The sequence below is a fragment of the Vidua macroura genome, chromosome 26 (genome assembly GCF_024509145.1).
Source record: "Vidua macroura isolate BioBank_ID:100142 chromosome 26, ASM2450914v1, whole genome shotgun sequence".
Lineage (NCBI taxonomy): Eukaryota > Metazoa > Chordata > Aves > Passeriformes > Viduidae > Vidua > Vidua macroura.
The window spans coordinates 5,000,279-5,013,160 of NC_071596.1; the positions used below are offsets into that span (position 1 = coordinate 5,000,279).

The 12,882-nt window shown below is 58.2% G+C and overlaps 1 protein-coding gene across 1 annotated transcript; it reads left to right on the top strand.

The window, feature by feature from the left end:
- The first annotated feature begins 65 nt into the window (after positions 1–65).
- On the top strand, positions 66–11,163 carry MAP2K2 (mitogen-activated protein kinase kinase 2). The gene is made up of 11 exons (XM_053999464.1): positions 66–196; positions 1,310–1,520; positions 2,784–2,930; positions 3,460–3,537; positions 3,911–3,962; positions 4,050–4,174; positions 6,323–6,536; positions 7,284–7,348; positions 8,054–8,115; positions 8,601–8,646; positions 9,322–11,163. The coding sequence occupies exons 1-11, from the start codon at positions 111–113 to the stop codon at positions 9,430–9,432; spliced, it is 1,197 nt and encodes a 398-aa protein (XP_053855439.1). The 5' UTR covers positions 66–110; the 3' UTR covers positions 9,433–11,163.
- Positions 11,164–12,882: the final 1,719 nt, after the last annotated feature.

A 12,882-nucleotide genomic window follows, 5' to 3' on the forward strand; every position in this document is an offset into this window, starting at 1 on the left:
GCGGCCCCGCCCCCGATTGGCCCGCGCTGGCCCCGCCCCGGCCCCGCCCCCGCGCGCCCCCGCGCCCGGCCGCGCCCCCCCCGGCCCCGCAGGCGCGGCCCGGCCCGGCCATGCCGGCCAAGAGGAAGCCGGTGCTGCCCGCCCTCAACATCGCCCCCAGCGCCGCCGAGGGGCCCAGCCCCGACGGCTCCGCAGAGTGAGTCAGGCCCGGCCGGGACCGCCCCGGCAGCGGGGCTGGGCCTGGGGGGGACGCGGGGCCTGGGGGGGGGGGGGACACCGGGCCTCGGGGACACCGGGCCTGGGCAGACCGGGGAGGCCGGGACAGAGCGGGCACCGGGCCTGGGGGGGTCGGGGCACGGCGGGCACGGGGCGTGGGGAAGGCCAGGGAAGGCCTGGAGGAGCCGGGACAGGTTTGGGGAGGACCTGGGACAGGCTCGGGGGGATCAGGGAAGGCCCCGGGGAACTGGGACAGGCCTGGGGGGGCTGGATGGGCCCGGTCTGGGGCGTGTGGGGCAGGTTAGGGTCAGGGAGGCAGAGCCGGGGGAGCGGGTTGAGGGTTGGAAGGGATGGGCCGGGGCAGGTGGGGATGGGACGGGCAGGGGGAGGCTGCTCCGGCCCCCCCCCCCCCCGGTTTGCAGGGGGCAGCTGAGGCCTGGGGGGTGCCAGGCCCGGGCCTGGAACTGGAGGGAAACAGGCTTGGAGACGCAGGTTGGAGCTGGGATGGAGAGCCAGGGGTCTGGGGGGGACTTGGGGCAGCAGTGGGGGCTCGGCAGATGGGATATGTGGGGTGAGAGGTGGTGGAGGTGGGGTGAGACCCTCCCGACACGTCCCAGTGTGGGTGAGGAGGGACAAGGGGGTGGCAGCAACTGGGACAGAGCAGCTGGAGCTGGCACAGGCGGTGGGGGCTCGGCAGCTGGTGCTGGGGGAGCACAGACCCCCCCCCTTGTGCTCAGCATTTGGGGTGGGGGTGTAACGGAGCTGCTGGACCCCATGGAAAGCCCTTCTCATGTTACACAGCCAAAGCCAAGTTTGGCTCCCCGGGACAGGGAGCAGCATCTGCTGCTGCCTCTTTAAGGGCCGAAGGATTTTTCCCGTTCCTTGGCTCTCCCAAAACACCTGACTGCTCCCCAGCTCCTCTCCAGAGGGGCTGTGTGTGTTGGGCAGGGACTTCTCCAGGTCTCCCTGTCCAGGTGATCCCATTGTTGGGGGCTCAGGCCATGTCAGGGGATGCTTTTCCATCGTTTCCCTACGAACTACGCCCTCCTTTCCCTGGCGCTGACCATCTCCCATCTCCTCCTCCCCTCTCCAGGGCTAACCTGGTGGACCTGCAGAAGAAGCTGGAGGAGCTGGAGCTGGATGAGCAGCAGAAGAAGCGCCTGGAAGCTTTCCTGACGCAGAAAGCCAAAGTGGGGGAGCTGAAGGACGATGACTTCGAGAGGATCTCCGAGCTGGGCGCTGGCAACGGCGGGGTGGTCACCAAAGTGCAGCACAAACCCTCAGGGCTCGTTATGGCACGGAAGGTAACGAGGGACTGGGAATGCTGGGGAGCACCTGGAGCTCTCCCTGGCTCGGGGAGGGCTGGGTTTGGTTGGATTCTCTCTGCATTTGAACCTTCACCACCTCACCATGGCCAGGAGCAGAGTCCTGGCTGCTCCCAGATGGAGCTGTCTCCTTTGGGAGAGGCTGCACTCCCAGTGACAGATCCCTGCGCTCTGGAAAACAGGAGTTTATTTTTTTCTGATGGATGAAGTGACTGGGATTGGATCTCCTGAGGATTGTAGGTCGTGGCTGAGGAAGTGGCAGTGGGAAGGATGGGTTTAGCACGCACATCCCTCATCCCTCAGCCCCATTTAACACGTCCCAAGGTCATTCCAAGCAGGGACAGAGGTTCCTCTCAGACTTGCCTTCATTGGGAACATCTACAGTGGTGCCACGGAGTAGAAAATCAGGAGCTGCTTCATCTGCCTGCTGGGAGAGGCTGTGCTTGGCAGGAGCAGCACAACCACTGCTCTGCCTCCTCCAGAGTCTCTCCTCCCTCCTGCTGCTGGGATCATGGAATTGTGGCGTGCTTTGGGTTGGAAGGGGCCTTACAGCTCACCCAGTTCCCTGGGCAGGGCCTCCTTTCACCAGCCCAGGGTGTTTCCCTCCCCACGTGCAGCCCCAAAAGCCACTGCTCGTTCTTGTGCAGAACCTTCACAGGGGCTTTTTCTTTTCTGTGGTTTCCTTGATCTCGGAGCACCTTCTTACAACACCTCCAGAGCTTGTGAAAATGCTCCTGGCTGCTGACTCAGAGGGGCTGAGATCAAACTCCTGACTCGTCTTTCCACCCGTGTCCGGTGCAATCCTGGCGCCTTCCGTGGCTGAGGCAGCACAGAGCTCTGCCTCTGCCTTCAGCATGGAATCCCACCCTGGATGGGCTTGGAGAGACCTTCAATCCCATCCAGTGCCATGGCCAGGGACACCTTCCACTGTCCCAGGATCCATCCAACCTGGCCTTGAGGCACTTCCAGAGGCAGCCACAGCTTCTCTGGGAATTCCATTCCAGGACCTCACCACCCTCCCAGGGTTTATTCCCAATATCCCATCTATCCCTGCCCTTTGGGATCATTCCCTGTGTCCTGGCATTTTATCCTTAATATGGGAAATGGGAGAATGGGAAAAATCCTGCTCCAAAGCAGCGCCTCCCTTGAAGATCTCATTTCTTCCCAGCACTCGGGGCTGCTTCCCATCAGTTCTTTTCCTTCCCAGGAATCACACCTTGCCTGTTTTCTCCCTCTTGGCAGCTGATCCATTTGGAAATCAAGCCAGCCATCAGGAACCAGATCATCCGGGAGCTGCAGGTGCTGCACGAGTGCAACTCCCCCTACATCGTGGGGTTTTACGGAGCCTTCTACAGCGACGGGGAGATCTCCATCTGCATGGAGCACATGGTGAGGCCCTGCACCCTCCCAAACGCCCTCTCCCTGCCAGCTCAGTGCCTTGGGGCACTGGCAGCTCCTTGCTCTGGCCACTCTGCTCCTGGTGGGAGCCACACATTCCTGCTCAGGCCTCGGAATGAGGGAGACAGCGACTTTTGGGAAGAGGAAGCAGAGGTTTGGGGCTTGGCCAAATGGAAATGTTGCCAGCCCACTGCTCTGCAGAGCCTGCTGAGAGGCCCAGTGAACATATTCTGTTGTTTCTGGTGGAGAACGATGTTATTTCTTCTCCAAATCAGCACCATCTTGGCATTTCCACTGATGGAAGGAAGCAAAGAACCAACAACAAGAAGCAGAGCTGTTTAAAAAAAAACAGTTTTCAGTGATAAACCTGAGCTCAGATCACCAGATTTTTTTTTTTTTTTTTCTGGAAAAGGGGTGTTCTCAATGCTGATCACCCCCCACCTGCTCCCCTGCACATCCAGCTGCTCTGTTTTCCTGCTGGCAATTGCTGTGTTGATCATTCCCATGTTCTTTATTTCAGGATGGTGGCTCTTTGGATCAAGTGCTGAAAGAAGCCAAAAGAATTCCTGAGGAAATCCTGGGCAAAGTCAGTATAGCGGTGAGTGATGGGGCTGCTCAGGCCTCCAGGGGGGATTTGCTGGGTAGGGATTTGGAATAATGCCTGGGCTGCCCTGGGAAGCTTTCTGTGTTTCCCAGTCCTGGGCACTGCACTTTCCTGGGCCAAGAGGCCAGAGCAGAGGGGAAATATTCCCAACCCTTTTCCCCACCTCCAGCTCCTCTGGGTAATGTTGGCTTCACTTCGAGGAGGTTTGGGAGAAGCTTTTTTGGGTGGTTCACCCAAAATCTGTGATGGAACTGGGGGTAAAGTGCAAACCCTGAGGGGCATGGACAGCACAGGGCAGCTCTCCTTGAGCTGAGGGCAAAGCCCTTCGCTGAGCTCTGCTCTGATCCAGCCTTTGGGTTCCTCCCAGGTTCTGCGGGGCCTGGCCTATCTGCGGGAGAAGCACCAAATCATGCACAGAGGTGAGAGCAGGGCCCTGAAAATCCCAGCCTGCAGGGCCAGGTGTCACCCAGAGCCACCTTCACACTCCCCTCTCTCGCTGTTCCCAGATGTGAAACCCTCCAACATCCTGGTGAATTCCCGAGGGGAGATTAAGCTCTGTGATTTCGGGGTCAGCGGGCAGCTCATTGACTCCATGGCCAACTCCTTTGTGGGAACTCGGTCCTACATGTCTGTAAGTTCCTTCCAGCTGGGCTTTTTGGGTAATTTGGGTTCATCTCAGCTCTTTCCATCCCCATCCTGTTCACAGGGACACCTCCCACTGTCCCAGGTTGCTCCAAGCCTTGTCCAACCTGGCCTTGGACACTTCCAGGGATCCAGAGGCAGCCACAGCTTCTCTGGGAACCTGTGCCAGGGCCTCCCCACCCTCCCAGGGAAGGATCCTGAGGTCTGAGCTGCTCCTGTATTTTGGGAATGGTTATTCAAGTGCAGTTATAGTTAGACAGGGGCTATTTAAAAATCCTGTCCCCTCTGCTCCCAGGCCCTGGCTCCAAGCTGCCTCAGAGCTGCCAGTGGGGATGACTTGCATGGATTGATTTATTTCTAATTTTTTCTTTAATGGCCATAACCTCGAGGGGATTTTCTGCCCCTCTGATTCCTCTTGGGTGTTAACAGCAGAGAGCAGGAAAAGACATTTTTATGGATAAGTTGAGTTCCTTAGATTTTAGCACACAGGGAAATACATTCCTGCTGGGTGTTCCAGACTCCCAAACACAAGTAGCTGGGAGTGCTGCTGAGTTGGGAGTGTGGATGAGAAGCTTTTTGTCTGCACATCATCCTTCTTTTCCATCCCCTTTGCACATGATCCTTCTGGGACTGTCCTTTCCCTGGAGAGCTGCCAGGGAGAGGCCTTTGGGATATTCCAGAATGGTTTGGGTTGGAAGGGACCTTAAATCCCATCCAGTCCCACTCCTGCCATGGGCAGGGACACCTTCCACTGTCCCAGGCTGCTCCAACCTGGACACTTCCAGGGATCCAGGGGCAGCCACAGCTGCTCTGGGCACCCTGTGCCAGGGCCTCCCCACCCTCCCAGGGCAGAATTCCTTCCCAATATCCCATCTATCCCTGCCTCTGGCAGTGGGAAGCCATTCCCTGTGTCCTGTCCCTTGTCTAAAGTCCTTCTCCAGTTCCCTTGGAGCCCAGTCCTTTGGGCATTCCCAGTGCTGTTATCCCCATTCCCATTCCCCTGAGCCCCTCCCTTGTGCTCTCCCCATTATCCCCATTCCCATTCCCAGTGCCATTATCCCCGTTCCCATTGCCCCTGACCCCTCGCTGTGCTCTCCCCATTGTCCCTATCCCCAATCCTGTTCCCAGTGCCATTATCCCCGTTCCCGTTCCCAGTGCCATTATCCCTGTCCCCGTTCCCCCTGTTCCTGTTGCTCCTGAGCCCTCGCTGTGCTCTCCCCCCTATCCCCATCCCCGTTCCCGTTCCCAGTGCCATCATCCCCATCCCCGTTCCCAGTGCCATTATCCCCGTCCCTGTTCCCAATGCCATTATTCCTGTTCCCAGTGCCATTATCCCTGTTCCCGTTCCCTGTGCCATTATCCCCATTCCCTGTGCCATTATCCCCATTCCCAGTGCCATTATCACTGTTCCCGTTCCCAGTGCCATTATCCCTGTTCCCAGTGCCATTTTCCCCGTTCCCTGTGCCATCATCCCCATCCCCATTCCCGTTCCCAGTGCCATTATCCCCGTTCCCAGTGCCATTTTCCCCGTTCCCAGTGCCATTATCCCCGTTCAGTTCCCAGTGCCATTATCCCCATTCCCCGTGCCATCATCCCCATCCCCGTTCCCATTCCCAGTGCCATTATCCCCGTTCCCAGTGCCATCATCCCCGTCCCTGTTGCCCCTGAGCCCTCGCTGTGCTCTCCCTGTTATCCCCATCCCCATTCCCAGTGCCATTATCCCCGTTCCCAGTGCCATTATCCCCATTCCCATTCCCAGTGCCATTTTCCCCATCCCCAGTGCCATTATCCCCGTTCCCAGTGCCATTTTCCCCCGTTCCCAGTGCCATTATCCCCGTTCCCAGTGCCATTTTCCCCGTTCCCAGTGCCATTATCCCCATTCCCAGTGCCATTATCCCCGTTCCCAGTGCCATCATCCCGTCCCCGTTGCCCCTGAGCCCTCGCTGTGCTCTCCCCGTTATCCCCATCCCCATTCCCAGTGCCATTATCCCCGTTCCCAGTGCCATTATCCCCGTTCCCGGTGCCATTTTCCCCGTTCCCAGTGCCATTATCCCCATTCCCAGTGCCATTTTCCCCGTTCCCAGTGCCATCATCCCGTCCCCGTTGCCCCTGAGCCCTCGCTGTGCTCTCCCCGCAGCCCGAGCGCCTGCAGGGCACGCACTACTCGGTGCAGTCGGACATCTGGAGCATGGGGCTGTCCCTAGTGGAGCTGTCGATCGGAAGGTACCCAATCCCCCCGCCAGACTCCAAGGAACTGGAAGCAATTTTTGGCCGTCCTGTGGTGGACGGGGCGGAGGGAGAGTCCCCCAGCATCTCGCCGCGGGCCAGGCCCCCAGGACGCCCCGTCAGTGGTAGGGGCTGTGGTGTGCATCGGCAGCAACGCTTCCATGGGGGATGAGCGGGGTTGGGATCTGGCTGGGGCGGCTGGGAGAGCTGCCCTGGAGGAGGCTCTGGTGGGAATGTTCCCAGGGAAGTCACGGACGGAGCCGCGGCGACGCTCCGGCACGGCCCACCCCCCCCGCCGCAGGTTGGTGGAATTGAGGTGGGAGCGTGGGGATGGATTTGGGATCTGTTGAAGACTCGATGGGCTCCTTATAGACCCTCGTGTGTCCCACAGAATTCCAGCTGTGGGCACAGCTGGAATGTGGCTCCCGTGGAGAGGATGGTTTGAGGGACGTTGTCACAGCCCCTTGTGCTCCTCAAGCTTTGCCTGCGCTGCCAGCAGGTTCTCCTCAGGCCTGAGGCAGCTTTTTGGGAAGAGCTTTGCTGGGAGCTCTCACAGAAGCACCAAACAGCACCAGGATTCCAGGGAGGCTCTGCTGGAGCCTTTTCCTTGGGAGCAGAAAGCTCTGGAAGCGCTGCCAGCCAGCCAGAGTAAATGGTCTGGTGCTGTCCAAACATACATAAACCTGGACTGGAGGTCTGGTGAAAGAAATCCAAATTCTGGGAGTGAATTTGGTTTCTCTTTAACCATGGCTCAATTCCCCTGGGAGTTGCCTCAGCCTCTGCCAGCAGAGCTCCCCCCAAAGTCGTGTTTTTCACCCCAAACTGAGCCCTGAGCAGCCTCTCAGCACCGTTTGTGTCGTGTCACCCCCCAGGCCACGGGATGGACACCAGGCCTGCCATGGCCATCTTTGAGCTGCTGGATTACATCGTTAACGAGGTGGGTGTTTGTTTTCCCAGGGCTCTGCTGAGATTCCCAGAGGTTCCACAGGGATGTCCCTGCTCTGCTGAGTCAGGGTGGGATCTGGAATGTTTGGTCACTCATGGAATCCCAGAATGGTTTGGGTTGGAAGGAACTTAAAGCTCATCCAGTGCCACCCCTGCCATGGCAGGGACACCTCCCACTGTCCCAGGCTGCTCCAACCTGGCCTTGGACACTTCCAGGGATCCAGGGGTAGCCCCAGCTGCTCTGGGAAATCCATTCCAGGGCCTCACCATCCTCCCAGGGAGGAATTCCTTCCCAAAATCCCATCTAAACCTTCCCTCCTTCAGCTTAAGGCCATCCCTCGTGTCCTACCCAACTTGCAAGGACAGCTCTCGCAAACAAGTGGAAAGGGCAGATTCCCTTCCCAGGGTGATGGAAAATTCTCATTTTGGGATTGTCTCATCAGCCATAGGCATGGCCAGAGCTGGGATTTGTGAGGTTGGATTTAGGATTGGGATGCTTGGTGATTTCAGTGTGGGGTCCCCCAGGTGCAGAGCGAGCTGGAGCAGCAGGGGAAGGGTTTTCCTGGCTGGAAAATCAGGGAGGATGAGGAGGATGAGAGTGGCTGTAGGGCACAGCTCCCTGACACTGCAGCTGACACTGATTTTTGGCACAGTAACACAGGAGTGGTGCAGGAACCCCTTTTCCTTCTCTCCACAGCCGCCTCCCAAGCTGCCAAGTGGAGTCTTCACACAAGATTTCCAGGAGTTTGTAAATAAATGGTGAGGATTTCATCTCCTGGCTGAAGGTGGAAGCTTGGACGTGCTCCTTGACAGCTCTGCAGCTCCACCCTCTGTGTTCTGCCTGATCTCTCTCTCCCTGCCTGATCCCACCTCGTGCTGGGAGCTCCTGCCTTGGGAAGGGTTGGAATAAAAGCAGTTTATTTGTGGGGCTGCTGAGCAGGAGCCCAGCTCCTTCTAAATCTGAGCCTGGCAAGGGGGGTGGTGGAGCAGATCCTGGGGCTGAGTCACCCCGTGGGCACAGGGACACCTGAAGGTGCTGCCAGAGCTCCCAGTAAACCAGAGATTGGATATTAAAAAAAAAAAAAAAAAATCCCAGATTCCTGCCAAGCTTTAGGGCCTTTTCTCCATTTGCAGGGCACAATTTGTCCCCACAGTCTGGAAGAGCTGGAGCTTCTCCAGCCTGATCCCCACGTTCCCACAAGGAATCTCACCTTGGCTTCGCTCTCTTGTTCTTCTCATTTCAGCTTAATTAAAAACCCAGCAGAACGAGCAGATCTGAAGATGCTGATGGTGAGTGGGGAGAGGATTTTTCTGCTGCACTGGGGTGGCACCAACTCTGCCAGCTCCTGCCCCATCCCTCTTGCTCCAAAGGCTGGGAATTTCCAGGCTGAGCTCAGGATGAGGCAGATGGGGCCGGGCAGAGGGAGTGGCACTGAGGGCTGGATCCCAGCTGTGCTCTCATCCCAGAGATCCAGCAGAGTCCTGGGCAGCAGGGAAAGGTGGGGGGGGATTCAGGTGAGACCCCACCTGCAGAGCTGCCTCCAGCTCTGGTCCAGCAGCAGGAGGATCTGGAGCTGCTCCAGAGGAGAACCTGGAGTCCCTCTGGAGCCAGGCTGGGAGAGCTGGGGGGGTTCACTGGAGAGAAGAAGGCTCAAGGGAGAGCTCAGAGCCCTTCCAGGGCCTGAAGGGGCTCCAGGAGAGCTGGAGAGGGACTGGGGACAAGGGATGGAGGGACAGGACCCAGGGAATGGCTCCCACTGCCAGAGGGCAGGGATGGATGGGAGATTGGGCAGGAATTCCTCCCTGTGATAGTGGGAGGGCTGCAAGGAACAAATGTTTCCCCCAAATCTTCTCCAGGATCTGGCACCAGGATCTTCCTCCCGCTCCAGGGCATATTCCCACAGCACAGGGCTGGCTTTTTGGGATCTGGGCTGTTCCTGACCGTGTTTTCCCCTGTGCTTGCAGAGCCACACGTTCATCAAGCGCTCCGAGGTGGAGGAGGTGGATTTCGCGGGCTGGCTGTGCCGGACGCTGCGGCTGAACCAGCCCAGCACTCCCACCCGAGCTGCCATGTGAGCCCGGCCTGGCACTCCTGCCTCTGGCACCGCTTCCTCTCCTCCCTCCACGGCAGAACTGCCCCTCCTTCCTCCCTCCCAGCCCGCCGAGCCCCAGCGCCAAAGCTCCGGCCCCCAAAGCTCCGGCCCCGGGGGCGGCTCCATCCTCCGGGGCTGCCCGGTGGGGTCGGTCCCTTCGGATGTGGGGGTGTTCCAGGCCTCTGCTCCAGCTCTGGAGCTCCTGACACTTGGGATTTGTGGTGCTGCTTATGTTGGTTTTTCTTTGTTTTGGGTTTATTATTGTTTTGGTTCGGGGTTTTTTTTTGGGTTTTTTTTTTTTTTTTTTGGAAATGTGTTCACTCGGGTTAAAAAGGAAGGGGGTGTGAGGTGGGAAAGGGATGAGGGGCAGCTGATGCTTCACCTCATCCCTGGTTTTCTCTCTGGCATGGAGAATCAGTGGGGTGAGGAATGGAGAAGCCCTGCCTGGGGTGGCCCAGAGCAGTGTCACTGTCCTGCCTGGGGACACAGCTGGGCTCAGGGCAGAGCAGAGATCGCTGTTTGCCTGCCTGGATTTTAAACGGTTCTTTTGAAGCCTGCCCTTGTCCGAGCTGGATGTTCCAGGGATCCATGGGGCCGAGGAGGGAGGAATGGGGATGGGGATGGGGATGGCTCCCACTTCTCAGTGTCCAGGTGAGGGCAGAGTGTGGATTTTGGATTTTCCTTCCCTGGAGAGGTGGAGGCAGAGCCCGGCTGTTCCCGGCGGCCGTGCCCGGGGTTGGGGTCCCTCTCCTGATCCCATGGGGGGCACACAGAACCCTCCAGGCTGCATTTTCCCCCTCCAGCTGCCTCCAGCCCATCCCAGGGGTGGCCTCAGCCATTGTGGATGTGGCAGAGCTCCAGGATTCCCTGTCGGAGCCCCCTGGCCAGGGATGAACCCACCCCGAGCCCACATTGTCCCTGGATTCTCCCTCCCATCGAGGACCTTGCAGCCCCCCAGGCCCTGATCCCCTCCCTTCCCACTACGTGGATTTTGGGGTGAATCATTCCCCTCCTTCCCCCACATGGGCTTGGCAACCCCTGAGCCCCCCCCCGTGAGGATTTGGGAAGTTTGGTGGGAATTTTTTTTGTGTTTTCCTTCTTTTTTTTTTTTTTTTTTTTTTTTTTTTTTTTTTTTTTTTTTTTTTTTTTGGCTGTTTTTCACTCAGTCAGCCTGGCAGCTGCCATCCCCCTGCCTGCCCTGCATCCCATCATGGCAGCCCCCCCAAAATTAACTACCAGGGCTGGGTAACCCCAAATCCCTCATCCCTTTTCCTTTTTTCCAGCACAGGACAAAGGCACTGCCCTGCCTGGGGCCAACCCACAGGGCAGCCACATCCCCAAAAGGGGGGACACCCCAATTTTTTGGGGGGCAACACCCCAATTTTGGGGGGAACACCCCAGATTTGAGGGATCTGTGCTTGCTGGCTCAGCTCATGCTCAGCCAAGCCACCCTGGAGCTCGATGTGATGGATTTTGCCTCTTATTTTCTGTGGGAAGCAGGGAAGGTTCCTCAAGTTTCGGGCTATTTTCCATAAGTTTTGGTGCTGGGTTTTGGAGGAGGAAGAGGAGGAAAAGGAGGAGGAGGAGAGCGTGGATGGAGCAGTTCGGTGGTGCAATTAATTTTTTTTTTTTTTTTTTTTTTTTTTAAACTCGATATTTTCATCATGGATGGGGAGGGAAGGGAAAATAATAAATAAACGGCACTTTACATTTCCAGGCGGTTTCTCTCCTCGGTTGTGCCCCGGGTGAGTTTAACCCCTTTGGAGCCGGAATTCCGGCCGGGAACGCTGCCTCCAGGAGGGCTGGGTCGTGCTGGTGGCTCTCCCTGGGATGTGCTGGCCAGCGGCTGCCTCCAGTGGAAGCAGGAGATACCGGAATTATCCTGGCACGAGGCAGCCCCGGACGGGATGGATGTAGAATCCAAGGACCCAAAACCAGTTGGAAATATTTGGGGGGTGAAAAATATTTAGGGGTGTTCAATATTTGGGGTGAGCAGGAGCTGGGCGAAGCTGAGGAAAAAAAAAAACAAACAACAAAAAACAACAAATTGGGCCCAAAATAGGAAAATATTTTGGAGTTTTTGTGCTGTGAATTATGCAAGGGCTCAGGGGGTGACACGAGCGTGGTGTCATCCCAAATTCAAGGCTCCTTCTGGGACATTTTTTGGGGGTCCCATGGTGCCATCCCAAATTCAAGGCTCCTTCTGGGACATTTTTTGGGGTCCCATGGTGCCATCCCTAATTCCAGGCTCCCTCTGGGACATTTTTGGGGCTCCCATGGTGCCATCCCTAATTCCAGGCTCCCTCTGGGACATTTTTTGGGGTCCCGTGGTGCCATCCCTAATTCCAGGCTCCCTCTGGGGCATTTTTGGGCTCCCACGGTGCCATCCCTAATTCCAGGCTCCTTCTGGGACATTTTTTTGGGGTCCCGTGGTGCCATCCCTAATTCCAGGCTCCTTCTGGGACATTTTTTGGGGCTCCCACGGTGCCATCCCTAATTCCAGGCTCCTTCTGGGACAATTTTTGGGGCTCCTACGGTGCCATCCCTAATTCCAGGCTCCTTCTGGGACATTTTTTGGGGTCCCATGCCGTGGTCCCTGACTCCAGGCTCCCATGGTGCTGCTTTGGGGGGGTCCTGGTTTGTTTTTTCCTGATGTTTTGGGGTCCCCCACGGCTTTGGGGTGCCCTGCAGAGCCCGGGATGGACCCACTGCACCCCTGGGAGCTGTGCCAGCTTTCAGTGGTGCCAGCTGGGAATTGGGGGGGGTCCCGTGGGGTCCCCAGGGTGGGGGTGACCACGGCCCTTGTGCCACAGCGGGATTTTGGGGGTGCCCAGGTTGGAAAAGGGGGATCCCCAACCCCTGTTCAGTTTTTAGGGCACAGTGGGGGGACTTGGGGTTCTCTCCCCACCCAGCCTCACGGGGGGAGGGATTTCCACAGCTGATTTTTTTGGGGGGGGGGGGGGTCTCGGTGCCGAGGGGACACTTTGGGGGTTCATATTTTGGGGAGGGGGGGGCACCCAGGGCGTGCCCCAGGCGTGCTGGGGGAAAACGAAAGCAGTCGGGAGCTGGGGCTGCTGGGGCACGGCAGGGACGGGCCCGGGGGTGCAGCCCCAACCTCAAACCCCACCCCAAAACCCTCCTAAACCCTCCCCCCACTCTGTTTGGGGATTCAGGGACCCCTCAATCCCCACCCCCCGCCACGGTTCCTCGTCCTGCCTCAGTTTCCCCACCTGCTCAATGGGGTTAATGACCCAAAACTCCCCTAAACCCCCCCGGGGAGGCGGGGGAAGGGCGAGGGGTGGGCGAGGAGCTGAGCCGGGGTTATTTAAGGGAAAAAAAAAAAAGGGGGGGAAAGGGGAAATCCCAAGGAGCCGAGCATGGAACGGGACCCCGCGAGCAGGAGTCGGGGGGGGGCGCGGTGTGCGGGGTGTTG

Excerpts from the sequence above, each read along its gene's own strand:
- MAP2K2 (XM_053999464.1), top strand. The coding sequence starts at position 111 with ATGCCGGCCAAGAGGAAGCCGGTGCTGCCCGCCCTCAACATCGCCCCC. Across the intron at positions 197-1,309 it reads AGCCCCGACGGCTCCGCAGA|GGCTAACCTGGTGGACCTGC; the intron begins GTGAGTCAGGCC and ends TCCCCTCTCCAG. Across the intron at positions 6,537-7,283 it reads CCCAGGACGCCCCGTCAGTG|GCCACGGGATGGACACCAGG; the intron begins GTAGGGGCTGTG and ends GTCACCCCCCAG.